The following is a 27,538-nucleotide window of genomic DNA, read 5'->3' on the forward strand; positions in this document are numbered from 1 at the left end:
TGGAAAACATGCACTGTTGGGGGGTACTTGAGGACCAAGGATGGGAACCACTGATATAAGCAGTACGAATGGGGTAATGGTTAGCATTACTGCCTAACAGTGCTGAGGTCACGGGTTCGATAACCACCATGGCTCTAACTGTGCAGAGTTTGTATATTCTCCCCGTACTTGTGTGGGTTTCCTCCGGGTACTCTGGTTTCCTCCCACAATCCAAACATATACTGATAGGTTAATTGGCTCCCAACAAAATGTACCCTAGAATGTCTCTGTGTGAAAATGTGGTAGGGAATATAGGTTGTAAGCTCCACTGGGGCAGGGACTGATGGGAATGATCAAAATATTCTCTGTAAAGCGCTGCGGAATATGTATCTATATAAGAAACTGTTATAAATAAATATATAAAACTAAATAATCTCCAGTTATTCTTTCCTGTATCAAGCGCTCCATGATACAGGATCCTCCTGCTAGCCTCTTAACTGAAAGGGAATTGGTGGACTGGGGCAGGCCGTAGGAAAATCTGCACAATTATCCAAACATCCCCACTACTTATTCAAGATGCTGGCAATAAATACACCATGATAGAGTTGCTCTTCATCCTCTACACTCTATTCTTATATAAATAGAATGCAGTTAGCCTGTTGACCAGTGGTAGCCAACAATATTGGAACAGTGTCATGAGGAACCAAACACGCCAGCATGCTGGTACTGCACTGTGAGGAATTGTAAAAGGCCATGTTTTCCATCCTGTTTAAATATGGCATGGCAGGTTTGACAGACCACTGTCCCCCTTTTAATTGTTGACATGTTTTGATTTTGTAATAACGATCTTGACTAATTAACTAGTACTGAACTTAAAAATGATTGTGATTTCTTTTTTTCCATGCTCTGTTCCTGTCAATCAAGGCCTGTCTAGAGCTTCCACTGAAACGTAGTAAATTTAGCTATGTATTCAGAATGCTAAAGAGCAAGTCAGAAAGTAAATGTTTGTGAAAATGAAAGCACCGTCCTTCTAATTATAACCGTATTTTCATCTAGCCACAGTTGCAGAACTATAGGAGACTTGCTGACCATGCTGCAACCAACTTTCCTTAATAACTATATCTCCAAGTGCTTATTTTTCACTTTTTGTTTCTTCATTGAGGTTTATGAACACAGAAAGGGTAACTCGGCAGAAACAGATAATTATATGTGTGTGTATTGGTGTGTACACACGGTCAGATGTGCCTTAAGATACTATCCACGATCCGATCAGATCGGATCGTGGATAGTATCTTAAGGCACATCCGATTTGCATACAAGTCTGACTATATAGTGCAGATCTGCACTATATAGTCATGGCAGACAAGACTTTCTGCCTTGCGATACGTGAACGCGCATTGGAATCGGATCGGGATCACAAGGGTTAAAACCCTTGCGTTCTGCATCCGATTCCGATCCAATGTTGACTATATCGCCAACATCGGAAGGCAAAAAGTACCATGTGTACACACCATATGTGTTATTTGCACTCACCATTCTTCAGCAGGAAAAGCAATACATGTAACATGTTAGCAATACAAAAAGGATGCCTTGGGTGATGCACTATAATGTAGCTGGTGATTGTATTAGAAACACGGTATGTCGACATTGGCCCATTGTATCGACTGACAGAACTCTGGGGTTGGCTAATACCTCTCTTATGCCATGTTATACCCGTGGAAAAAATGTTTGTGACTGGGTAATGCGTACTGACATTACTGGGCTATCAACTGCTGTTTCTGAGTGTACTTTTTTTTTTGTTGAGTTGTTACTGTTGGCAGAGTATATCGCGGTGCTTGTGGTGTTATTAGACTGCACACTTTTGGAAGCTTAACCAGGACTTGGGTTTATTTATAGTAATCAGCAGAGAGTTAACAGTAGTTCTGAAGTGGTTAACTCGCAGGCATGCAGTATATAGACTTCAGGTACAGATGTAGCAGGTAATTATTGGCAGGTATACACAGGTGTATGGTGCAGGTACTTATCGTATCCCTGTAGCTGCAGTGGATACTGGAGGGGTATTGAGGTCTCTTTGAAGCAGGCTTGAAGTCTGCACAGCGTGCAGACTAATTAGCCATGGACTGTGAGGGTTAAACGACGGGGTAGTGCTGAGGTGCTATATAGGAACTGTCTGAAGCGGTGATTGACAGCTTTAGCTCTCTCTCCCTCCTGGGAGTTAGCTGTCAGGACCCAGGATGAGCTGACCGTAATAGAGCTGTCCTGTCAGACTAAACTGCGGGGCACCGCCTCCTCCTCCCTGTCACTGAGCGCACAGCGTGGGATCTCTTGTCAGAACACTAGCGCTGTAACTCTAGCTCTCCCTGTCACACACAGATGCACCTTTAGCTGGCCATACATCTACCGATTGATTTGTCAGATTGGGCTGTAGATGTATGGCCAGCTTTACTTTACAGTTACCATTGTCTAAATTATACCACATGTAGAAGCCTTACTGTTGGGACTAGCTTTTGTCACCCTTTCAGTGGGAAACAGTATAGCATACCAATATGGGTACAGTTGGTACAAGTAATCAACGTTTCAGGGCATATACAGCCCTTTTATCAAGACTTCCATTCAGCAAATGAGATAATCACATGTGTCACTTGATGTGGAGTCTTGATAAAAGGGCTGTATATGCCCTAAAACGTTGATTACTTGTACCAACTGTACCCATATTGGCAACTTTATACTAAAATAGATATTACAACCTTAATCTTTGGAGAGCCACCTCTCTGAGACAAAACCTCTGAATTTACGACCACTTGGTTTTCGTTTATAGACTCTGCTTCCTTTTCCTCCCATTGCAGTTGATTTAGTAATGTGCCACTATTAGCAAAATTTGCCACTTAAACAGCAGGCTGATGCAGCGCCCTTCTAAAACAGTCTAGCGTAAGTGCTATTTGTAAGCCTGCAGACCCCCTGTTGCCCTCGCTACCTACCTATTATTACCCTAAATCCCTAAGTCACCAGAAATCTAGCCCACATGGTCAAGATGGCACTTGCGGCACTGAGAGAGTGTTAATCTTTTGGACTGCATCTCCATGTTCACATGAACGGCAGTACGGATGGTGTAATGGTTAGCATTACTGCCTCACAGCACTGAGGTCATGGGTTCTATTCCCACCATGGCTCTAACTGTGCGGAGTTTGTATATTCTCCCCGTACTTGCGTGGGTTTCCTCCGGGTACTCCGGTTTCCTCCCACAATCCAAAAATATACTGGTAGGTTAATTGGCTCCCAAAAAAATTACCCTAGAATGTCTGTGTGTGCGTGTACATGTGGTAGGGAATATAGATTGTAAGCTCCACTGGGGCAGGGACTGATGTGAATGGTCAAAATATTCTCTGTAAAGCGCTGCGGAATCTGTGTGCGCTATATAAGAAACTGCTAATAAATAAATAAATAAATAAATGTACTGTAAATGTGTGTTTTAATAATGTGTTTCATTTAGTGTGTTGTATTTAGTACATTGTGCCCAGTTGTAAAACTATGGGAACACATGTGTAAATGCATGGACTATGCACTTAGGTATTCACTTTTGGAAACAGACTGTTCATTGGACATTCTCACATAGTGAATAGTATGGTAATTATCCTGACCAAGTGTGAAATGACCAAGCCTTGTTTACAGTCAGTACCCTCCAGGGGAAATTCTAATGTGTTTTTATATAAAATGTAGAGAATTTCCTGTTTAGTGGAACTTCCTAAGAAGATGTTAAGATTGTGATTAACCCAGACTGGTTTCAGTAACGGATATATGAAAGGAGAAATGCAATTAAAATTTGTTATATTTAAATATCGAGTGGCTAAATCGGTTTGTATTTTTGGAAAGCAAACTGGTTTTCAGTGGTCAAAATAGGAAAGGAACAAAGCAGTGCAGTTCCTTTGTGATGTAATATGCTTTTCATATTTTGGGAGAAAGTTTGAATGGTTAAACTGTTTTGCTTAAATGATTAAATGATACTTAAATGATTTGCTAACCTGTCTTTTTTTTTTTTGAAGAGTAAAAATTTTAAATGAAAGAACATCTAAAAAAAATAAAATAAAAATATTAACAGTACAACGCCATCATATGCGCCTTGTTCTTGTACCAGCACTCAGGTGGTATACAATATTCTATTACAGTGTAGCTGCATATAGCCCCACCATTAAGTCTGGTGAAAACATTGCATTATTCATTCCTATGGGACTGCCACCTAGTAATGTGTAGGCCTTCCTTTCAGTTTGTTTAGTGCAGGAACACAACAGGGCAGGTGCAGCACAAACTCTCTGAATTACTGTGGATATATTGTGCATCACCTCCTGAATAATGTCCACAATTCCCTAATAGTCACCAGTCGTGGGACACTGCCATTGATGGCACATTGAACTGCATCCAACATGTGTTCTACATGTGACTCAAAGGAAAGATTCTCCTACCATAATCTGATGGCTATGGACCTATGTATTTTCACATTTTGAGCTTCGTGTCTGAGTGAATTAATGATATAAATGGGTACAAATGATCAACAAGGATGTTTACTTTATCCACCACTCAGTGATGTTTGCAGATGTAACACCACAAGAGAGCCACTGCCACCCAGAATTGAAACTTGTTGCAATACAGGGTCCATTGCCATCAAGGGTTTAATCAACATGCTTAATGCACCAGTACCATCTGTACAAACCGGTTGGAACCACACTTCATTTTTGGTCAGTGTTTAGTCACCAGGTTAACAAGCCCAGGCAAAGTGCAGAGCCTAGTGCTGTGGGGTTAGCGTTTGGAACCAGGTGGGCTTTCTGCTTTTGTACTCCATAGAGGAAAGGAAATGTTGCACTGATGTTACTTGGCGCCACAGTGTTAAATCTTAATTTTATCTGCAACGATATTGTGTATCATACACTAGTGTTTATTCTAGCACCCCCTATCTTTGAAAACCCATGCAGTTTATGTTCCCTGTCTGGGATATCACTGTCTAATGTGGTCTGATTTGCATATCAGTGCTGATATACAGACCATACTGTGCTAGAAGCACTGCAGCAGACAGTGACACCCCAGGCAGGGAAGAGGAACTGCATGGGTTTTCAAAGATAGCGAATGCTAGAATGAGCACTATCATACGGATGTTATAATGTATGCTAGACAACAGTCAGCCATAACAGTGGCATGCTATATGTCTTTCCTGATGTTGTGTAGTCCCAGTATATTTTTAAAAGTGGTACTTGAGAAAATCCAAATTTCATGTTGATTTGTGATTATAGAGTAACCCATTTCTCAGCACTTGCTATCAAATCTAATTCAACATTGCTTAAATCATTATCCACCACCATCTGTACTGCAAATAATATGTCCATGGCTTGTGGAAGATACCATTTAATTGGAAGTGTGGTGACATGCACTTGGAATGGAAGCTGCTGGTTCAGTTTTTCTAAACATGAACGTGAAGTATAGAATATTTATATGCTATAATATGTGCAGTATTTTGTATTTACGTATTCAAATGGCTTGGATACCACCCTTGTTTCCAGTGATGGAATTTGGTGCACCTGAACTGATGCTATTCAATTAACATTGTCACAGTTCTCCTTGAGAACCAGTTCTATGTAGCTATGGTATGACTCTTGTTTTGCAAATACAGTGACTGTAGTTATGATAATGCCATGTAATTGTACTGGCTTTACTGTGATTACATTAATGGAACTTTTGAGTCATTTGAAGCTTCAATGTTAGCTATTATTAACATGCTGTATCCCTTTGCGAGTAGATTGGGATATTGATAACCTGCACACTATCTTAGCTGCCTTTAAATCCAACAACAGTATGGTTTCCCTTGGAGCATAAAATTGAGTCATAGGGGGTATGGAATCCAGGATCATGGCTGTCAATCCCTCCGACAGCCGTGGTCCTGGCCCGTTTGCAGTCTGATCGACAGCAGACCGGCAGGCGGCATTAAATGCCCTGCCTGCTAATCGGTGCAAAAGGGGAGTGGCCATGAAAACAGCCATGGATTGTCTTATCTGTGGCTGGGTTTGCGACAATCCACGGCCGTTATCGGCAGAACGGGCCCGACAGCTTCTAAAGTCGGGATAGTTCTGCCATGATCCCTCTTCAATTCTGTCACTAAAGACCGCATTGAATAGGGCCCTGCCACTATTTCTCCCTTTGGATATAGCAACGGGACATTGCATACCCTCCTTTGAGGTGAGGTATTTGCGATGGACACCAGGCGCTTAGATAAAAGGTGGTATTTTATTTAACATACAATCACAAAAAAGGAGGGTTGAGGAGGCAGGTAAATATACTCTCTGTGGTGTCTCAGATCTGCGTGTGCCCTGTGCGGGAAGTGGGCGGGCAGGTGACATCCGCTGCTGTCAGCTGCCGGCCCAAGCACCCGCGTCTTCGGGGAGTCACCATGAGAACACCCAGATTTCCCATGGGTGAATTTACTGGCCTGGCGCACTGTTGTGTGCCACCGCACGGCGAACAGTCTATTCGCCGTGGCTGCACATGTGCATAAATTATTATGGGCAGTCTAAAAAAAACTCTCCTCTGCGAGTACACGCAGGGGAGCATGTTAATCAGAATAGGGCCCCTTGATTGCGAAACGTGTGTACTTCTCATTTAGGGTCACAATGTTTTTCGAGCTGTAATAAATGTGACTGTTTAATGTGATGCTTGACCAATTTTCTACCAGCATAGCTGGAACTGGCATAACAGTTGTACAGTGAGGTTTCTATCATCTACATTTCTGTTATTTTTCAATTTACACAGGTGGGTTGTTTGTAAAATCTATTATCTTAAAGCATGGGTCCTCAAACTGTGGCCCTCCAGATGTTGTGAAGCTACAAATCCCAGCATGCCTTGCCACAGTTTTAACACTCCCTTATAGCAAAACAGTGGCAAGGCATGCTGGGATTTGTAGTTTCACAACATCTGGAGGGCCGCAGTTTGAGGACCCATGTCTTAAAGGAAAAACTAAAATACTATATATAAACACACAATCTTCTACCCCCATGTGAGAGGGGCATGCAGGCACTGCCATCATTGATCATGGATAATGGCTTCTCAGTGAGCTATTTATCCCCATCGCTAGCAGTGGCTTATTAGGGATATGTTTGTCCTGCTTCTGGCAAGCAAAACTGATTCTTGAAAACAGTCCCATTGTTGCCCATGTGTTTGTGACCATGTATTTTTTGGGGGCAACCTTTTATAGGATAGCCTACAAAAAAACTATTGGAGGGATATCAGGATAAAACTTATGTTTTCGCTGACAAGAAATGTTTGAGTAAATAGAAAGGTCTTAAAATATTTCTGAAATTGAGACCTCTTTCGATTAGATATTCCCTACATGTTAATGAGAAATCAGAGTTGTTATATTAAACGTGTCATTTTATGATACAATTCCAATGTCTGTATCTGTTGCTGACTAGCTGCAACAGGTATGCATGAGCAGTGTCTGTTGCATCATCTTGTCTTGTTCAAAAACTTATGTTCTTAACTATTTAATTCTGGCTTGTGTACGCTATGTACAACAGCGATAAATGCCGATCCTGTATTTCTCGAAAATGAGAAGTGTCCTAGGTGAAGCTCTTATTTAACTAGGTCTTGCAAACAGACTTGCTTTATGTATTTGCTTATCTTGGAGTAGCTGGGGAGTACAGAAACCCCAGGCATTCCCAACCACGGTCCTCAAGGCACACCAACAGTGCAGGTTTTAGTGATATCCAGGCTTCAACACAGATGGTTTAATCAGAATCCCTCAGATACTAATTAAGTCACCTGTGCTCAAGCCTGGATATCACTAAAACCTGCACTGTTGGTGTGCCTTGAGGACCGTGGTTGGGAAAGGCTACTGTAGAGAGTTTAAGTAAAGAGTTGACATAGAGGCTTGGCTAGCCATTAGTACATGATCTAGGCCAGTGGTTGTCCAATTCAAGTACCCCCAACAGTTCACGTTTTCCAGGTCACCCAGCAGGTGCACTCATTACTCACTGACACATGTTAAAAGATCCACAGGTGGAGCTAATTTTCACCTGTGATTAGTGGTGGTTTTTACCTATGGGCTGCAGGGTTGCTGTCCCCTCAGGTAAAATCCACCACTGTTCTCTGCCTAGTGGTGTGTACACACGGTGAGATTCCCGTGCTATTTGACGTAAGATTCTAGTGCTATGAAATCTTTGCTAACTCTGTACTATTTGCATACAATTCATGCTATCTACATTCTATTTGCACTATATAGTCATTGCAGCCCTGTCTATCTGGGTTTCGATTTGTGCTGTCACGGGAGCGCGCATCAGGATCGCAAGTTAAAAAACCTGTGCGATCTGCATGCGATCCCAATGTGATTTTGACTATATAGTCAAAATCTCATGCTGATTGTACCCGTGTGTACACAGCATAAGTGAATCGAGATGCAGTGTGTGAGACTGCTCTGGCTTCACTGGGACTGGCAGTGACTTCCTATTGGAAGGTTTCCCAAGGCAGTCCCATTGGGAGGTGTTCCCTCCTTCTGGGACGCCTCTACATGGGCTGCTGAACGTCAGTCCATAAAAACCGGGTTCCACACATGCGCAATACGAAGAAGCTATTACGCATGCGCTGGCCCCATGGTGGGGACTGGGATTGACGGCGGGGACCACGAGCACAGTGGCAGCCCCCCTCCTCCACAGAGGTAAGAGCCGCCGCTGCCTGTGATTCTGTGTGAAGACCTGGAAAACGTGCATTGTTGGGATACTGGAGGACCGAGGTTAAGGACCACTGGTCTAGGCCACTTGACAAATCTATATTGTAATTATTGTTAGTGTTTGTGCATGTATGATAACGTACCAGATGAGTAGAAATGAACTGTAAAATATACACCATAGTCCATTGCCACATAAGACAACATACTCGCACTGGCCCACAGGCGTACAAGGGACACCTCCGTTGGACCCCACTTCATCACTTCACCAAGCTTATGCTGGGTACACACCAAAACGATTTGGATCGGATGCAAATCGTATGTAAATCGGATCGTACGATTTGCATAGGATTTGCATACAATCCGATTCCCTCTGTATTCAGATGAATGGATCTTTTACAGATCCTACCTGCAGCAGGTAGGATCGGATACAGATCCAATTCAGATCCAACCAAACGATTTTGACCAAATCTGCATCCAATCTGCATCCAATCAGTCTGAATTGGATCCAGATTGATGGGATTGTGCCAAAATCGTTTTGGTGTGTACCCAGCATTAGAGTGTCAAAATGATTTCTTATTTGTTACCATTAAAATAACCTATTAAATTCCAAATCAATTAATAGAGTAGGACAGCATTATGGCACTTGCAATAAATACATTACAGTACATTATTTTAATTTTTTAAAACAAACAAAAAAAAAGGACAAATTGAACAAAATTAAGCATATAGTTCACCTAAAAAAGATGCCGAGGGAGAAACGGAGAACCTCTTCAAAAAAAAAAAAAACAACTTACAGGACTCACTATTTGTGCATTGAATAGACTTTTTGAGAGACACACTGAAATCCCCATTGAACAAACACAGCGAACAACGGGGAGACGCGCTGGGCGAACACAGTTTGCTTCGCAAGATATTTTCTGTGAAGTAACAGAGTTGAATACAGTGAGGTACAAAATATGTGAGAAGTTCTCTACTCTCAAAAAAACCTGCATACTCGCCATTATAAATGGCGAAATAGGAGCATTGAATACATGCCTGTGTGTTGTTGTTGTTGTTGTTGTTGTTTTTTTTTTTTGTTTTTTTTGGGGGGGGGGGGAGAGACGTATCTTTTATATGTTGTTCTGTGCTCTGTATTTATTGTATTTTGGTAGATATACCATTTTAAGAAAATTACCTGTGCTTTTAAAATGTTTTTGATTATGATGTCTGAACTTTTAAGACCTTTATATAATTAGCATGTTGCAACAAGCTTGGAAACACATTTGTAAAATAGTAATGAGGGAGGGTGTAATATAAGTACCTGCACACGCCCATTGGTGTGCAGTACACTGAACTATTTATACATACAGCATCACATCACTTGATCAGAGAGTGGATGTAAGTGGTTTTCTTTCTCGTTACAGCCTAAGATGTCAGATGTTTAGAATAAATGGCGTCCAAAGTGACAGATGCAATAGTCTGGTACCAGAAAAAGGTAAGATCTTCTATATGTTATTGGCTACTTGTGTAGTTATGTTTGTATAGTTAAATACATTGCATGCGTGGATTTTATATTGTAGGTTATACCACTAATGGTTTATATCGAATTCTACAATTTAAGAGTTTATTACATAACTCTCCTTTGTTTCTCTGTTTACATTGATGGTGTGTGTGTGTAAAAATAATGCTGTGGTCTATGAACACTTTGTAACTGAAGTTTTGTTTAGAATGCAATTTTGGCAAAGAGGTTTTCATTGCTTAGCTGATTGGCTTTCCTGTGTTAAGGTGCCCATACATGGTGTGTTTTGCCCGTGCAATGTAATGCGCACATCACACAGCACAAAACGTATGGGCAGCGCATACTTTTTGTACTAGATCGCATGGCATCTAGTACAAAACGCACACTGCTGTAGCACAAGACATGCGTTTTGTACTAGATGCGTTGTGATCTAGTACAAAAAGTACATAACCCATCACTCCGTGTATGGGCACCATTAGCACTATGACATGAGTATCTGAGCACAATGTTTGGCATGTACATTAGTCAGCAACTCACCTGCTGCTGTTTTCTTATTGTGTGCTGCTTCCGGTGAGCACAGTCATTTGGGATAATTGGTTTTCCATGGTGAATATATTGCGTAGTGTTTGTTTTCAGCATGTGAATGAAGTGTGACATGGAAAGAAGTTAGCTGCTTTTGGAATTTGGTTATATGTATTTTTTTTTCAAGTAGTAGCTATGTCATGTTTGTGTGTGTGTGTGTGTGTGTGTATGTGTGTATGTGTATATATATATATATATATATATATATGTATATGTATATATGTATGTATGTGTGTGTGTGTATATGTGTATATATATATATATATATATATATATATATATATATATATATATATATATATATATATATATGTATATGTATGTATGTGTGTGTGTGTGTATATGTATATATATATATATATATATATATATATATATATATATATATATATATATATATATATATGTGTGTGTATATATATATATGTGTATATATATATGTGTGTGTGTGTGTGTGTGTGTATATATATATATATATATATATGTGTGTGTATATATATATATATATGTATGTATATATATATATATATGTGTGTATATATGTATGTATATATATATATATATATTAGTCCAAAATTCCTCAAATAGAGGAGTAAGCACTCTCCTTATATAAATCAGGCAATCCGGTTAAAAGACAATTTTCATTTATTCATCCATTACATGTATATTGTGCCCATTTTTGCCCCGACGTTTCGGTCCATAAGAGGGACCTTTATCAAGGAGCCTGCAGCCAGAGGAGACAACATGCAAACAATAGAGTGAGTGCATGCAATCACCGCCACTTACAGAATGCACAATAGTTTCAAACATCAGAGATAAAATCACTTACATGGGTCATGAGATCAAAGCGATACAATAAAGGATCAACGGAGCCAAGGGTAGAAGAACCTCTCTGTAGCAGGAGGACATCTAAACTAGACCTGCCCGGGCCCGGCTTAAATACCCTGTGTGATGATACACTCAAGCGTCACGTGGTGCGGGAGAATTCCCGCCACTATTCCCGGCGTCGGACTTCCGTCAGAGACCGGAAGTGAAGTCGCCGGAAGCGCAGCTCCGTGTGAGCCGCTAGTGACACGCACTGGAAACCCGGAAGCGGGTACTGAGTGCGTGTCACTCAGGTGAGACGCATGTGAAGCGCATAGTGCCGGAAATAGGCACTAATGCGCTATCTAGAGATATTATGTGAATGGGATATTCTGCAATTAGCAAATAGAAAAAGAACACACAGAGAAGCCGGGGCTCCGGGAGCTTCATAACGAAAGATACCCGCCCACCATTTAAATAGATTTGGGTATATCGATAATTAGTTTTAAGGCGATCGATGTCTAATAGCTGCATCGATTGGTGCTGGTGTATATGGGTTTTTGGGTATATTAAGCTCACTGAGAAATATGAAACAGACTGGTATTTTATCAAAAGAACATACAGGGGAAAAGAATTTTAGGGGGAAAAAAAAGAAAAGTTTAACAGGGCTAACAATGAATACTACAGAAAACAATACATGTTAAAGTATACAGTACTGGAAAGTGGTTGCTAAAAAGCATTATTCCAGGTTACTGTCTTTCAATTTAATAAGTAATTATTTTTGTTCTATATTTTATATTATTTTTTTGTTATTTTTACTTTTATTCATATTTTTATTGTTTCTATTTTTATTTATATAAACGTCTTCTCAATAAAGGATTGAGGTGTGTTACATAAGAGATATTTTTCATAGAAAAATACATCTAAGCAAAAGACGAGTCAAAAAAATTAATGAATAAAAAATATATACAAAAACATAAACAAAAGAATAGAAAACCAAAAAAGATAAAGGATCAAACAAAAATCAGATATAGACCATGCAACAAGGAGGGCACCATACAATTCCTTCAAGGGGATGCGGTCTGGACCGGAGGTCTACGGCCTTAGATTATAGTTATACAGATGTAGTCCGAGTGATTATTTAAGAAATATATTAAGCGGATTATTTTCATTAAGTCCATTCGGTGCCAATGTCCCCAACCGAAATATCCATCGGCTCTCTCGTTTCTTCAATAGAAGACCTCTATCCCCTCCACGGATCGGGGGTGGTATCCAATCAATTAGGCGGCATCTGAGGCTTGATAATTGATGACAAGCCTGTAGAAAATGTCTAGGGATGGGTAACTCAGCTTTTTTAGTTTCCAGAGCAACACGGATGGAGATTCTGTGATTGGCCATGCGTTCCCTGAACTTCCTCGTGGTCATGCCCACATATGCAAGGCCACATGGACAATGCAATAGATAAATCACATGATCCATGAGACAGTGCAATCTAAATTTGATTTTGATTGATTTTCCTGATTGAGGATGCGGGAAGACCGGTCCAGCTATCATACTGCTGCACGTAGTGCACCCCGTGCATCGAAAGCAGCCAGGGCGCTGAACGTGCAGCCAGGTGTTACCCTTGGTGGACTCGGGGCTCAGAGTGGGCCTCATGAAGAGTTGTTTTAAGTTGGGCCCCTTCTTATAGGCCATCATAGGAAGTCCATGCTTTTTTAGGTTGAGGGTTTTGTCAGAAGTGACTATCGGCCAGTGTTTGTTGATACTTCTTTGAATAGAGTTGGACGCATGATTAAAAGTATTCACATAGATCATGCGTGGAGCTTTTATCATCTGGATGGACTGCTCATCTCTTTCGGTGCACATGTTATGCCTGGCTTTTTTGAGGCACATCTTTAACCCTTTGGATGAATATATATATATGTAGAAATGCAACACATTATAATGCTTTCTTCGATGTTAAGGCTTTAGTGCTTGCGATTTGAGATGCTTGTAGGACATTAATTTATTGAAAATCGCAATCTCTATTTGCAAATGATTTCAACTCCTATCAAAATATATATATATATATCAATGGGGGGGATCCCCTTCCTGCGCTCAGAGTGTACGAGCAGCTCCTCTGAGGAGTCCTCTGTTAGACAGGACCCGAAAGATAGGTAGGTAAAGAAAAGGAGTTTCAGAGAGCGCTTCAGAATATAAGACAATTTAAAATAATTGATATTTAATAAAATATACAGATATATAAAAAACCTGTAATCAGGTAATATACAGATACATGTGATGAACAATGAATACAGCTCTTATTAGTTGTTCAGTTCATATGATGACAGGGACTTCATCAGGGGCGAGAAATGAAATCGGATATCACTATGGTTGTCCTATACCGTGGTATCTACAGATGAACAATTCTAGATAATATTCGGGAATATCCCAATCACTCGAGACAGAAAAAGTTTTTCTCATAGTCAATGAGGTTGTTTCTAGGGACTTTTGTTGGAAGAGAATTTCCACAATAATGGGCTCAGGAGCAGTAGCATGCAGCTGGAGTTTACCACAGTGCTATATACGTATAGTGTGTGTATATATATATATATATATATATATATATATATATATATATATATATATATATATATATGTGTATATATATATATATATATATATATATATATATATATATATATATGTATGTGTATATATATATGTATGTGTATATACATACATACATACATACATACATACATACATACATACATACATACATACATACATACATACATACATACATACATACATACATGTGCATATTCATACACACACACTTTCATATTAATTGGCCTTAGACATAGCAGCAGCTCTATTACTGTGTAGCAAGGTTTGGGGAAATACCAGATTTGGCATGTTTAGTTGGACCTGAACGACAAATGGATGGAAATCCTCTATTCCCCAAAGCTTTAAGGAATTTGGCACTTTTAAGATAAAACCATTTAGTAAGGTGCAAAAACATAGTGAAGCAAAGCTATCCATTGTGTCCACCACCTCTCCCAGAACACACCTGTATAATGGGACTACAGATATTATTTATGTATATATTAACCAATTAAATGACTGTGTGCTATTCTCAGCATGTGCTGTATAAGTTAGTATTTGCAGTCACCTTTTGGTAAACAATCTGCGGTCTTTCATTAACACCAATGGAAAGAATACTAGAGCCAGTATTCTACAAACTCTCTGGACTGATGTTACCTTCCTTGCAAAATTCCTAAATCCTACAGGTGAAACTCTGTCAATAAAAACATTGCAGTGGGGTACCTGATATTGCACAAAAAAGGTTAATTTATTCAATAATTAGACCACTGCACCCACCATGTAATACTTGCACTTGTCAATAGACCCCAATGTCTTCAGCATATTCACTGATATGGAAGAAAGTGACTTACCATTTAAAGCCGTGTAAGATTCAGAGGTGAAAACATAACTGATTATATATGAAAACGGTTTTGTTGGTATTAGTATTTTGTGGAGGGTAAAGGGGTATTGTGTGTACGTACAGTAGTGGTGTGAATTTGTTTTTGCCCCCCTTTCTGGTTTCTTATATTTTTGCTAGTTTGTCACACTTGATTATATCCGCTATTCAAACAAATTGAATATAGGATAAAGACACCCCCAGTAAACACAAAATACAGTTTTTGAATGATCCTTTCATGTATTAAAGGAAAAACGTATATTCTGAGATAGTAATTTCCTTCTTAGTTACTCAACTAATGACCCTAGTTGAATAGAAATTTAGGTTCAATCAGACTAGACCAGGGCTGGGCAACACCGGCTCTCCAGATGTTAATGAACTACACATCCCAGGATGCTTTGCATTAGATTTGCTATGTGGCCATGCTGAAACTGATGCAAGGCATGCTGGGATGTGTAGTTCATCAACATCTGGAGGGCCGGTGTTGCCCAGCCCTGGACTAGACCATGCTAGTTTAGATGTTGCTATGGACAACCAACCAGATTATATCTATTATCTTCTAGAAGGTGCTAAAAAATCAGTAGAACATCAGGAAAAACAATTTTATAGTTTTATGGTAAGTTTGTATCATCGGCATTGCCGCCTGAACCATTGTAGATGCGGAGTTATGTCTTCGTGCCTCGACTTTGGATGGATGGCCTTCTCTTGTAAAGCATCTCTCTGAAAGTTTGGAGCGTAGATGATCCTCCACATAAAACATCGCAAGTGCAGTGTTACCGGGACATACACACCTCTCCTGTGACTGTGCACTTACATGCTTGTCTCTGAGTTTGTTTTCTGTGTAACAAGTACAGTACATCAGTTATGAGTAATCTAGACTGACGGCTTGTTTACCTCAGGGAAGCAATTGATCACATGTAATCTGCTGTAACCTAATGTGACTGATGTACAAGCGTAGTCTGCGTTTGTAATCGACTCACATGCCCAATGCTAAATATTTGTATTATGTAAAGTCATGTGTTAATGTATATCCTTTTGCTGCACATACTGTACACTTTCTGTTTTATAGGAATGATGGTTATTTAACCTAAATTTAAGCTTGCAATCTAGTAATCATTTCCCTTTATACAATGTTAATTTTGCTATTACCATATATTGTGATCAATCAGTAAAATTATTTCCCTGTGTATTGGTGAAACATGTAATGACCAGTAAAGAATTATTGGCAGATGAAATGTTATGCTTAGACTGTCTCACCATTTTTAGGGATGTAGTTAATATGCCAACAGTCGGGATACCGGCAGTCAGGATGCCAAGATCCCTACGACTGACAATGCCATCAGCCGAAAAGGCGCACCGGGCCTATTCCTTTGTGGGGGTCCATTACCCCCATAGAGGGGGAATACAACCTTGTGACAAACAAAGAGTGCCACTCTGCCCACAGCATGGTGAGCTCATCGACCCCTCAGGGGGCGTTTGTTCCACTCCCCCCACTGCTGGCATTCCGGCATCTGGGATTCCCCTGTAGGGATACTGACAGCTGGGATCCCGACTGGTGGGAAATCATACTGAATCCCATTATTCTTTTCCATTGTTTTTCAAGCATTTGACACGCTTGTGAACCACAACGAAATGAAACAATTCTTTCATGAGGCCCTATTATGTTTTATAAAATCTTACCACTTTACAGCCCTCACTGGCTGGTGGTTTGGAGATTCCACATCACTTCTGTCTTTTCCTCCTAGAATTGTTTCTTCCTGTAAGCATCTGCAGCCAATGCCCCCTCCCGAACTCCAAATATCTCATTCCATTGCTCTGCTACTGCTGCCCTCGGCGCACACTACCATCCATGTGGATTCCAAATGGAAATGGTAAAGAATGAAAGTCCCCCACAATTTTTTTTTTTTTTTACCTTTTTTGTGTCTAGCTTGTGCAACTCGACCATATGGTGCTGACGTATTGACTGTCAACCTATCAACTGGATACCAGATCTCTTCCCATTCCTGGAACTTCTAGGAGTAGAAATCTAGACCAGAGAAAGGTGCTGCAACTGCATAGCACTGCACACCACCACAGAGAAAACACTAAAATACTGGGACAATGCAGCAATGTACATTAAGGAGATCATATCATGTCTCAAATGGCATCCCCTGCCTATAGAAGTTACGCTCTAAAGAAGCATCTCCGCTTTCAGTGCTCATTGCGCAGCAACATCAGATTTTGGGCTGTGAAGGAAAATCTGTGATGAGTGTGGCTTTAAAACAGTCTGAACAACAACTCGCAGCCATCACTTTCACCTGAATTTCCGCATTAATGGTGTCGGAAATCATATGATACACAAAGGTATATAATTTGCGTAAATTAAGATGTTAATGTGCCCCTGTATTCTTATGTAAAGCTACTATCCAAACACTCCTCCGGCTCCCCAGGAGTTAACATTACATGGCATTAATGACTTTATTTTGCAAAACTAACCAGGATGCTAAACAAATGCCTCATGAAATATTCATTGTTTCCACTGGTATTGCCAAGATTTGGGGTCTATCTAACTTGCCCTATTTGAACTTTGTTAGATGAACATTTTATATATTTTTTATAATACTGTAAAGGTGTGTTATAAAGTCAAAGAAATTGAATAGCATTTTGGATGACAATAATATGTCCCCTTATGTTGTAGAATACTAGTATTTTACCTCATTCTGTTAAATCGGATGTCTTTTTTTGTTGTTACCTTTTTTAATTATTTCAAAATGCACCAATACTTTGTTTTCCAATCCTCATCCTCGTATAAATAATTACCTTTGCATACAATTTTGCAAACCATCTTTTTTATTAATATTATTATTATTATTATTAAATGGAAAATTTCCTGATGGCCTAGGTGAGTGAGTGTGATGAAACGACAGTGAAAGTACAGTAAGAGGCTTTACCGGTCTGACATGTGAGGACTACAAGAAGATATTATGTACAGATTGTACTTCAAGAAATATATATCAGGAGCCACCTTCTGAACAATATAAGGATTTCAGCAATTGGACGATGAAATATTTTGTTTCTAAAGGGGTCAAACAAACCAGTCGGTTAAAAGGTCCAGGTCATAATTGGTCTTTAGATACAGAAGCAGAATAAAAGATCTGTTACCCTTCTCCTAGATGGCCGAATCTGTCTCATGAAGTTTCTGTCTTGGATCTCAGTTATGCATTTGCCCCCAGAATAGCCTTACCCAAGATGGCCAAGGTTTGTCTCATGAAGGTTCCATCTTGAATGTGATTTTCTGTTTGGGCCTATAAAATGCACTTCCAGTTTTAAAGTGTCTATGTATTGTGTTTGAATTCAGCATTGGATGATCGTTCAAAACTTTGTTATTTGGACTTTACTACATTATCTCTCAGGACGTTACTACCTTCAGACTTACCTGGCTATTGGATTCCATATTTTGATACCAGAATTGTGACTATCTATGGTTTCAGGTGAAAGCTCCCCTGAAAGGATGTGTTCAGCATGCTGTTGGTTGTGTTGCCAACAGTTAAAATCTTCCTTGAGTCCCTGTGTAGGTTCTTGACTCCTCCCACTGAACGACAGGGAGGTATCTTGCTGTCACCACCAAGCTCTTTCTTTGGCAACTTTAGCTTCCTACTTCTGGGTGTGTCTGAAAGACCTCCTGGTTGGAGTTAGCTAATTTGCATTAGTCCATCACTATGGACCAGTCTGCAGTAGGTAGTTGACAGAGTTTGATCTTGGAGAGATTGGGCCAGAAACAGGTAGAAAATGGAATAAAATATTTAATTCCACTGGTCGTCACAGTAGTATCAGTATACATACAGGCACAGGTGTCTTATAGCAAACTGTTTATTACTCATATGTCTTGGAACAATCATAACAGTCAGAAGCATGATGAACAAAGCGTTTACAATTACATAGACCTCAAAAAATCATGAAAAAAATCAACCTTTTGACTGACGATCTTGCTTATGTCGACCACCACAAGTTTGTGTTGGCCTTTTTTGGCAGTGTTGACCTACTGACTGTCGACCTAGGCCTTGTCTATCATCTATAAGTAACCTTTAAAGGACAAACTAGCATTTCTATGGTTCCAAATTGGGATGTATTTTAACATCAAGAACCCCACAAACTCGTACTCCGAAACAGGCGATACACACAAGCATACTTACATCAGATAAAAAAAAGTTCGTATTCAAGTATGTTGTTGATACACAGTCGGGAGTGTAATGAACATTTAAACCACAGAAAGGTCAACAAATGTTGTCAAATCGCAACATGACAGAATGGAGTCCTCACCTTCTATTCCAAGTACAATAGAGCATAAGACATGTTTGACATGTGGATATACTGGTGCCATGAGGGATATTTGTGTGTGTGTATGTGTCTATATATGTCTAGTGTTCATGTGTCTCCGGAACACTGCCATCTGCTGGCAGAGAGTGAAACTACATATCTTTCTCACACATGCACAAACACAGAAGGTAGCAGACTAGCTTTTAAAGCTTTTGCTTCAGGCAGGCTTACTAGTGTGTGTGTGTGTGTGTGTGTGTGTATATGTGTATATATATATATATATATATATATATATATATATATATATATATATATATATATATATATATATATATATATATGTATGTGTGTGTGTGTATATATATATATATATATATATATATATATATATATATATATATATATATATATATATATATATATATATATATATATATATATATATATATATATATATATATATATTGCAGTACAGATGGTGTAATGGTTAGCATTACTGCCTCACAGCACTGAGGTCATGGGTTTGATTCCCACCATGGCACTGAGGTCATGGGTTTGATTCCCACCATGGCTCTAACTGTGCAGAGTTTGTATTTTCTCCCCGTGCTTGCGTGGGTTTACTCTGGGCAATCCAAAAATATACTGGTAGGCTAATTGGCTCCCAACAAAATGAACCCTAGAATGTCTGTGTGCGTGTATATGTGGTAGGGAATATAGCTCACTGGGGCAGGGACTGATGTGAATGTTCAAATATACTCTGTAAAGCGCTGCGTCAGACCGACAGTCACAGCCCTCATTCCCATGGCAATACAGCGTCTCTCAGCAGCCTCCCAATACTAACATGTTTGGCACCTGCCCGGCGCGTCATCCCGTCAGTGCTGTGACTAACATTAAGACCACCATATGTGCCTGGGTTACCTCGGCAAATAAAGGTTTTAATTTTCGTTTGTAATTTACTTGTAGATTGGAGCATATGACCAGCAAATATGGGAGAAATCTGTGGAACAAAGGGAAATAAAGGTACTGTAAACTTCCTTCTTACTTTCACATTGACTAGTAATAGTTTTACTTTTTATAGGTAATTGTAATGTAACATTTCAGTATTTTGGTGCAAGTCACAGAAATGTTTGTGTTCTATGGCTGTTTATGAACATGGGTGTTCTGGTTGGCTTAAAATTTACCCCACTTTGGAGGTGACAAGAATTATTTTTCCCATTTTGCCTTATTTCATAGAGGTGCACAATATTCCAGGTCTTTCCACATCAGATCACAGAAAAAAAATATACCGTATTTGCCGGCGTATAAGACTACTTTTTCCCCCTGGAAAACATGCCTCCAAGTGGGGGGTCGTCTTATACGCCGGGTGCACTTCGTAGACAGTACATATAGCCCCAAGGTTTACACCTTTATACACTCTCCTCGGGCACCCCCCCCCCTTCTTATGCATACCTTGATACTTCAAATATCTTTTTAGTGACATGTCAGTAGCGCCGCTGTCCTCCTTGCCTAACCGCCTGTCACATGCCTGAGCGCTCCCGAATCCCTCAGAGCCGACGCGAACATCCCTGAGCCTGCCACCGACGTCACTGCAGAATATGACAGGCGGTTAGGCAAGGAGGACAGCGGTGGTACTGACATGTCTCTAAAATGACATTTGAAGTATGCAAGGTATGCATAAGAAGGGGGGGGGGGGGGGGCGAGGAGAGTGCATGACATGTATAAAGGTGTAAACCTTGGGGCTTAGGCAAGGACGACAGCAGCAGCACTGCAGGGAAGCTGCAGGTGAGGGTTACAACTTTATGTGGTGGGTTTTGCTGGGGCAGGAAAAACCTGCCCTGATAGGTTTGTCCTGCCCCAGCAAAACACACCACTCAAGGGGTTAATACTGGTACTACAGGTACCCATAATATGGATTCAAGGGCGGACCAGACAGCTGCTAGTGACATGGAGTGTGGAAGGTGTGCGGAAGCGGGGGTAGTCTTATATGGCGAGTATATAACAAACTCTATATTTTGAGTGGAAATGTTGGGGGTCGTCTTATACACCAAGTCGTCTTATACGCCGGCAAATACGGTAATTTAATGCCCATCACACATCTCAGAATTTTACGAAAATGTTTCAGCTAATCATCCGATTCCGATGGATCTGGTCGATTATATCAGATGAAATCGTGCTAAATCGGAGGTGTTTGACATCCGATCCGATGCGCGTTCCCATGCGCTTCGGATCAGATGCTGTAGATCATACATTTAGCATGTATGATATATCGTAATCGGACCCCTCAGCAGCACATCGCAGGTGCTTTTTGTAGCACCCGCAGTGTATCGCATCTGATTTCCCCTGAACTCCCCCGGCAGCTCTCCGGGATTTCTTTTACATGTGATAAATCGCATATATATCATATATACAAGTCCAGACTGTCTGCACTTGCACAATGATAAAGGAGGGAGATAAAACATTTTTTTTAGATGTGAGTGCCAACATCTGTGAGAGATGTTCAAAATATCTGCTAAAAATTCCAGCGTCGCTCACATGTGATATATACAGTCAAATAAAACTGGTTTGTAAAAATATAATATTTCTGTATAAGGTAAACATTACTGGTCATTATGATGACAAAAAAATGTTTAATTGCAGTTTTGTAAAAATATAATATTTCTGTATAAGGTAAACATTACTGGTCATTATGATGACAAAAAAATGTTTAATTGCAGTTTTTTGCACCTATTTTGACAAATTCACTTGGCACTCAGAGTGAAGTATATTTATAATATAAAGAGTTGCTCTAAAATGTAGTATCTGTATAGGAGTTGTCTTTTCTCCAAGTATAACCGTATTTAACTACAGTGGAAATGTTTTCAATTGTACCTTTTAATCCCTTATAATTATTTTTGATGGTGTTCTTTTATGATGGTGTACAGTTCATTAAATTGGTAAGTAGAAAAAATATGCATAGTGTGCGTTTGGGTGTCTAACTGGGAATGAGTTGATATTTCTTGTTTCTTTTCAAGTATTTGGAGAATGCATTGATAAATGCAATACTGATCAGGTTTTGCACTTTTATGTGTTTCTAACACTGACTAAGTGTCTGTATTTTGTATTTAATTAATTGGTTAATTTATCTGTGAAACATGGAATTTTAATACCGTTTCTTAACTGCATGATAACCAAAAGCAATATTCCTTTAATCAGAATAATTTGCTATTGTATTGAAATAAAAGTAGTTTAATGTCTAGAAGGCCTGAAGGTTGCGTTCCTGACTGAATGATGCACTGCTGCAGTTTACTTTTTAATGATCATTAATATGAAACTTGACACCCAGTTTGTGACCCTATAGTTGTATACATGTTGTATGTAGTGTGGCATTTTCTGCTCACAGTGCTTGAATTGGGTCTTTAAAAAAAAATGGCAGCTTGTGCGCTTTTATGTGAATACAGTTTAATTGTATAGTTTTCCATAATTTTAAATGATCAAATTTCTCGATTACGAGACATCAGATATTTTGATTTTCAGCTAATCAAAGCCCTTAAATCCATTGAGGTTTCACAGGTCACCTGCAGGTGTGCCAGGGGTTGTTAGTCCAGTCCCAAATCAAATTATTTATGGCCACTGGGAAAGGCAGTGCCAGTGGCTACCAAACATAAAATATGCATATAAAGAAAAACACAACCATGTCCACCTCAAAATTTATATCACTGAAGGATGATGGGTAAGCACATTTGACTGAATTAAATATTTTTCCTGATTATCTCAAAAATACATTTTGCCCTGGAAACAATGGTGAGACTCCTAAGGCACCGTGACACAAGAAATTTGTGATTAATAATTGTATTTATATAGCGCAATTTCTCCAATAGCATGCAAGGGACTTGAACGTAATACAGTACAGGAACAATGAAGCACAGAAAAGCTTTTCAAACAATAAACTTACTACTTTATACTTTGCATAAGAGGAGATCACATGTTCACTTCATTTCTAATGTTAGGCATCCCATGTGCCCCTAATGATAGGTACACAGCTCAAATGTCTGTGAGGGGATCCTGAGCAAGGAGCAAAATATTGAGACCATTAGACACTACCAGCCACATTAGCACACTATGGGGGGAATTAAATTGTTTCTCCCCTCCGCCAACACTAGATGGCACCTAATGGTACAATTTATTTGTTGCTCCAGTCTACTGTTATTGATTTTATTTGTGTGTTATGTCATTATATGTTTAATTTTGCGCATGTAATACATTTGTTTACATCTTCTTCTCCTCAAACCTAGCGCCACTTTCTTTGTTTCTAATTATCTTGCTCCATTTTGTGCCTGCATGAGCCCCATGAGGGAGACCCTTTTCTGCTTGCCCCATGTGCAGGAGAGCTGAAATTTGTGAAAAGAGATCCTCATAAGCTATCAAACAACATTTTTTCAGGTCCTCTTCAGCACGTTTGGTTTAGTCATTTTACGAGGCTAATTCCGGTTTGTCTGGACGTAGTTAAAACAAAATATATATATATATCTCCTCTGTGTGATTAGTATAAAACAAGTCGAGTTGGCCAACCATGACCTCCCCTAGCATACTTCATCACAGTTAGCTTGTAACTTTGTCAAAGGCATGCCTTTCTGTACATACTACACTCCAGCTAAAAACACCGTATATACAATATGTAGGCATATGTAAAGGGGTCAGAGCTTGGCAAAGGTGAGGGATGTTTTTCCCAACTGACAGACCAGTAACCTTTTCAAAGCAATGATGTGGTTTACTTATTAATATGTTGGCAATTCTGACTGACCCAATCAGAGTGTTTTCCATACTTCTGTATGTTCGATGATACAGCTATAGACCTGATACACGTCTGCTTTCTCCTGTTCTCTGGCTAGCCCCTCCTTCACTTTTATTCATTCCTCAGAGAGGAGACTAGGATTTTTGTTTCCACCCATTTTCCTTAGTATGTAGGTGGTACTGAATCTTGGTGATATTATGTGCATTGCATTGCACTTTGATAGCCCTGGTCAATGCCGCATACAGGTCTTGAATAAAGGTAATCATTAACAACACCAATGTTTTGGTGTGGCGATAGAGGTGGGCTGCTAATACAAAATATTGTTTTCTTTTACAATTTTAGAAAAGATATCCTTCCATAAATATTTTTCACTACTTCTGTGCAGGGTTTAAGAAACAAACCAAAGAAAACTGGACATGTAAAGCCAGACCTAATTGATGTGGATCTTGTCCGAGGTAAAGTACAAAATTCTTTATTTCCCCATAAATTTGTTATCTGTTGTTATTGTACTATGGGACAGATTTAGCAAGTAATATTATTTTTATTGCTTATTAAATGGTGCGGCAACCAATCTGCTCCTGTCATTTGTTTGTTTAAAAATTACAGGAGCTGATTGATTGGAGCAGCATTTAAGTTTATTAATGAGTGATCACAAGAATATCGCTCCTTTGTTTATGCACACATTTCAATGAGAAAAAGTAAACAAGTTAAATCTAATAGGGATTCTTCAGAAACTGGCATATAGTACTGCCATGGGATTGGTTTTGCTTCCTGACTCCACCCAGGTAAAGACTCATAACCATACTAGCAGAAGTATATCATATGATTTTATTAGAGCTGTGGCTATACCATGCAGTATAAGGGATTGAATGGAGTTGTTGCAGATGTGCAGTGGCAATCGTTTTCCAGACTGCTATGTCTGTATATGAGCACTCCTCATTTCACCAGACTAGTGAGCAGCTGCTAGCAAGACGAGACATGAGTCTTAACGTGAGGCCTGAGAATGTGTGCTTAGAGAATGTGTGCTTAGAAAGCTCAGTTCTCTCTTCTACTATGCATGTATATTTATTATGGGTTATTAAATATTCTCCTTATCACTTGATGCTGTTGATAGGAGATACATGTTTGATGTAGAAAGTACATATTTTTTGACTCACCCGTACAGCCTGTAACGACTGTCTATTTAGTTTTAATTATGGTTACTGTATTTTATACACTCCCCGGCGTATTCAGAGGGCCAGGTTTTTATGCCACTTCATAGTGTGAAAAAGAGAGGTAAGCCCTACATGAAAACACACCCCTATAGAAATGATAATTCATAGTCATCCGATTACTAATCTAGGTTTAGCTGTGCTACCACCAACAGCTGAACAGCGGGTGTAATTCATGTTTATAGATACATGCCTATGCAGCTGTGATTTTTCAGGCACAGACTAGCTAATCATTGAAAGTGAAGCAGTAAAGTCCACAGCAACTGGGTACACATATGCAGCATCAATGCAATAATGAGTCTAGGGTCATGCACACTGGCCACGGCAGTAGCTACACTAGCGCCAGGTTTCTCTACCTACATGATGGCAATTGAAGGCAGATACACACTTAAGAAATGGTCATAACACGCCTGCATTTTTTTGCCATCATCCTTACCTGCCATGTTGATCCTGCCTATCTCCAGCACAGGGTCAACTTGATTTTAGGATGGAATTTGTGTCCATGGTGTCCATATGGTGTTCTTATATCATATGAAGAGTGCTATTATGAAAATTCAACAGAGGTTTTACAACCTTATGCTGGCCACACATCAGACCAACTTTCCTCCAACCATCCAACTAGTTGGTTGGATGGAATAAAAACCTGGTACTGGATAGGAGCAAATGTAATTTGTTTTTTAAATTGGAAAATGGACAACAACTGTCACTCAGACAATGTACTGTAGTTGGACCTATTTGATTTATACAATTTTACTGAATTTTTTGTCCATTCTCCTGAGTTTTTGAGCACATTGCTTATTGGCATTTGCCCCCATACAGTACCAGATTTTCAGTCCAACCAACCATCTAGTTGGATGGTTGGAGGAAAGTTGGTCTGATGTGTGGCCAGCATTAGTAATAGGCCAAGTAACTTTCTGACAAGCAAGTTCTGCGTGCACCAAGCTGAGAACAGAATTGGGGTTCTTCTAGCTCTAGATGGTATACAGCTCCTGAACTATCCTCATACGTCTAGCCTCGATACACTATGCATCACTAGGTGCCGTGGTGCTAGTGAGTGTCCAGGTCCTGCACATCTCTTGTATCATCTGGTGTCTTTCTTTTGCAAAGCATTCTTATTCATAATACAATGCAATACAACTAAGAAACAACTGGAGATGTTGCTGGTTAGTTGATGATTATTTGGTTGTAACATGATGCATTATCTTGGTGAAAGTTCTGATTGGAAAGTGACAATAAAGTGATGTACATTGCCAGCAACAATACTCCTAAAAACAATGTTCATTTGGTGTAAAGGTTTCTAATGAGTGCCAATATACCCTATGCCTGGGGTAGCCAACCCTAGTCCTCGAGAGCTACCAACAGTGCATGTTTTGCAGGTCTCCTCACAGAATCACAAGTGAGCTAATTAGCTCCATCTGTGTATCTCTTAAAATGTGTCAGTGATTAATGAGTGCAGCTGTGCAGCAGCTAGGTTGTCTGGAAAATGTGAACTGTTGGTAGCTCTCGAGGGCTAGGGTTGGCTACCACTGCCCTATGCTTTTACACCAGCACCAGACTTTTCCTTTCTTTTTATATATAATCTTTATTTTTTTGTGTTAGAGCTCTGGGAGGTAGATTATTTTACATAATTTGTCCTTTCATGTGCTAGATTTCAGAGTTAGATTATGCGTTCAGAGTACTATGCGTTACTCTTACTAATACACAGTGTTTTTGATTAAAGGATCAGCATTTGCAAAAACGAAACCAGAAAGCCCATGGACATCACTAACCAGGAAAGGAATCGTTCGAGTTGTATTTTTTCCCTTTTTCTATAGATGGTGGCTTCAAGTTACTTCAAAGGTCATTTTCTCTTGGCTGCTACTTCTATATCTTCTTCAAGGTACATAGAACAGTTGATGTGCACTGTTTTTGAAGATTTTGTTTGGCATTTATCTTTTTATAGACCACCAATTTTGCTGCAGTATTTCATGTTTCCTTTAAAATTATCTCATTTTGTTAACATAAAAAAGTTTGAAATTTGTGGAGCGTAAAAAGCTGTTACATTGGCTCACATCCTGCATGCACCTATTTACACAGTGATGCTGAGAGGGGGGATCGGGTAATAATTACTGGTTCTGATGCCCTACCCCCCCCCCCCCCCCCCAGTATACTTGTGGTGGTCAGCGCCATCTTCCCAGTGATATCTCCAGGAAGTTAGCACTGCACATTGAAAGCAAAGACTTCTGGGACA

At 39.6% G+C, this 27,538-nt stretch overlaps 1 protein-coding gene across 2 annotated transcripts in view; it reads left to right on the forward strand.

The window, feature by feature from the left end:
- The window catches only part of PHTF2 (putative homeodomain transcription factor 2), an 86,648-nt gene that overhangs the window by 21,237 nt on the left and 37,873 nt on the right, over nucleotides 1-27,538 (forward strand). For both annotated transcript variants that reach the window (XM_083183050.1, XM_083183049.1), the window contains exons 2-5: nucleotides 10,084-10,154; nucleotides 20,290-20,346; nucleotides 24,483-24,552; nucleotides 27,029-27,187. In XM_083183050.1, coding sequence (XP_083039176.1) covers nucleotides 10,110-10,154; nucleotides 20,290-20,346; nucleotides 24,483-24,552; nucleotides 27,029-27,187 — 331 coding nt within the window. In that variant the 5' untranslated portion in view covers nucleotides 10,084-10,109. The remainder of the gene's footprint in view (nucleotides 1-10,083; nucleotides 10,155-20,289; nucleotides 20,347-24,482; nucleotides 24,553-27,028; nucleotides 27,188-27,538) is intronic.

This window comes from Crinia signifera, chromosome 4 (assembly GCF_055691185.1).
Source record: "Crinia signifera chromosome 4, ASM5569118v1, whole genome shotgun sequence".
NCBI lineage: Eukaryota > Metazoa > Chordata > Amphibia > Anura > Myobatrachidae > Crinia > Crinia signifera.